General features: G+C 59.7%; 1 protein-coding gene across 1 annotated transcript; it reads right to left on the reverse strand.

The window, feature by feature from the left end:
* Positions 1–384: 384 nt before the first annotated feature.
* LOC138359092 (myosin light chain kinase, smooth muscle-like) lies at positions 385–1,716 on the reverse strand. The gene has a single exon (XM_069317793.1). It carries the CDS (start codon positions 1,714–1,716, stop codon positions 385–387), a length of 1,332 nt encoding a protein of 443 aa, XP_069173894.1.
* Positions 1,717–1,946: the final 230 nt, after the last annotated feature.

Consider the following 1,946-nt stretch of genomic DNA (forward strand, 5'->3'; position numbering starts at 1 on the left):
GCCTGAGATTTCAGGTTCAAATCCATCTCGAAGCACGCTCTCCTGTAGTATCAGGATGTCTATACCTTTGGTTGCTTATATGCATTTCAAGTGTTGCAATTTTGTGTGCAGCCCTTCTTCTTGAGATGATTTCGGGGCTTAGCGTCCCCGCAGCCCGGTCCTTGATCAGGTCTCCTTGTTGTTACACACCCCCCAGGAAGCAGCCCGTAGCAGCTGTCTAACTCCCAGGTACCTATTTACTGCTAGGTAACGGGGGAATCAGGGTGAAAGAAACATTTTGCCTTTTGTCGAAGCCTCCACCGGGGATCAAACTTGGAACCTCAGGACTACGAATCCGAAGCACCCAGCTGTCAGGCGCCCCTTGCACATTCTATTGTAGGATCTTTAGTTCTCTTTGCTGTTGGAACTTGTTGATATTACTGTGACATCCATGGAGGAAGAGTCAGATGAACACGCCACGGAAGTTGAAATTGGAGTTAAAGATCTTGGTGCACTTGAAATTGACTCATCAAGGTCGCTTTCAGAAGAACTGGACTCTGTCAGGTTTTTTGTGTGGTTTAAGAGAGTTTTTTCTGCCCGACGTCCCTGAAGGTGAGGACACTGCCCGCTGGCCGACGTCCCTGAAGGTGAGGACACTGCCCGCTGGCCGACGTCCCTGAAGGAGAGGACACTGCCCGCTGGCCGACGTCCCTGAAGGTGAGGACACTGCCCGCTGCCTGACGTCCCTGAAGGGGAGGACACTGCCCGCTGGCCGACGTCCCTGAAGGGGGAGGACACTGCCCGCTGGCCGACGTCCCTGAAGGGGGAGGACACTGTCCGCTGCCCGACGTCCTCGAATGCGAGGACACTGCCCGCTGGCCGACGTCCCTGAAGGGGAGGACACTTCCCGCTGGCCGACGTCCCTGAAGGTGAGGAAACTTCCCGCTGGCCGACGTCCCTGAAGGGGGAGGACACTTCCCGCTGGCCGACGTCCCTGAAGGGGGAGGACACTGCCCGCTGGCCGACGTCCCTGAAGGGGGAGGACACTTCCCGCTGGCCGACGTCCCTGAAGGGGGAGGACACTTCCCGCTGGCCGACGTCCCTGAAGGTGAGGACACTTCCCGCTGGCCGACGTCCCTGAAGGGGGAGGACACTTCCCGCTGGCCGACGTCCCTGAAGGGGGAGGACACTGCCCGCTGGCCGACGTCCCTGAAGGGGGAGGACACTTCCCGCTGGCCGACGTCCCTGAAGGGGGAGGACACTGCCCGCTGGCCGACGTCCCTGAAGGGGAGGACACTTCCCGCTGGCCGACGTCCCTGAAGGGGGAGGACACTGCCCGCTGGCCGACGTCCCTGAAGGGGGAGGACACTTCCCGCTGGCCGACGTCCCTGAAGGGGAGGACACTGCCCGCTGGCCGACGTCCCTGAAGGGGAGGACACTGCCCGCTGCCCGACGTCCCTGAAGGGGAGGACACTGCCCGCTGGCCGACGTCCCTGAAGGGGAGGACACTGCCCGCTGCCCGACGTCCCTGAAGGGGAGGACACTGCCCGCTGCCCGACGTCCCTGAAGGGGAGGACACTGCCAGCTGCCCGACGTCCCTGAAGGGGAGGACACTGCCCGCTGGCCGACGTCCCTGAAGGGGAGGACACTGCCCGCTGCCCGACGTCCCTGAAGGGGAGGACACTGCCCGCTGGAATTTCTTGAGGTTGTCCTCAATTGTCTTTCGAGTCTCTGCATGTGGATTGTGTGAGATCGTGTTTCGATAACAAGGTTTGGGCCAATTCCGTGACCATGGCCTTAAGCATTGGCCAGAGGGTGTCCAATTAGAAACACTACTTACTGCTGTGCCGGTTTGGGGCCTGTTTACTCTTTGGCCCGTATCAGTGGAAACACGGACACTCTTGTCTTCATTGCCCTGATTGTTCTTACTGGATGCAATGAGCGGTCGATTACATTGAACTATTTTC

The sequence above is a fragment of the Procambarus clarkii genome, chromosome 89 (genome assembly GCF_040958095.1).
Source record: "Procambarus clarkii isolate CNS0578487 chromosome 89, FALCON_Pclarkii_2.0, whole genome shotgun sequence".
Lineage (NCBI taxonomy): Eukaryota > Metazoa > Arthropoda > Malacostraca > Decapoda > Cambaridae > Procambarus > Procambarus clarkii.

What these genes read in the sequence shown, in the direction of transcription:
- LOC138359092 (XM_069317793.1), bottom strand. Translation starts at nt 1,716, where the DNA reads ATGCAGAGACTCGAAAGACAATTGAGGACAACCTCAAGAAATTCCAGC.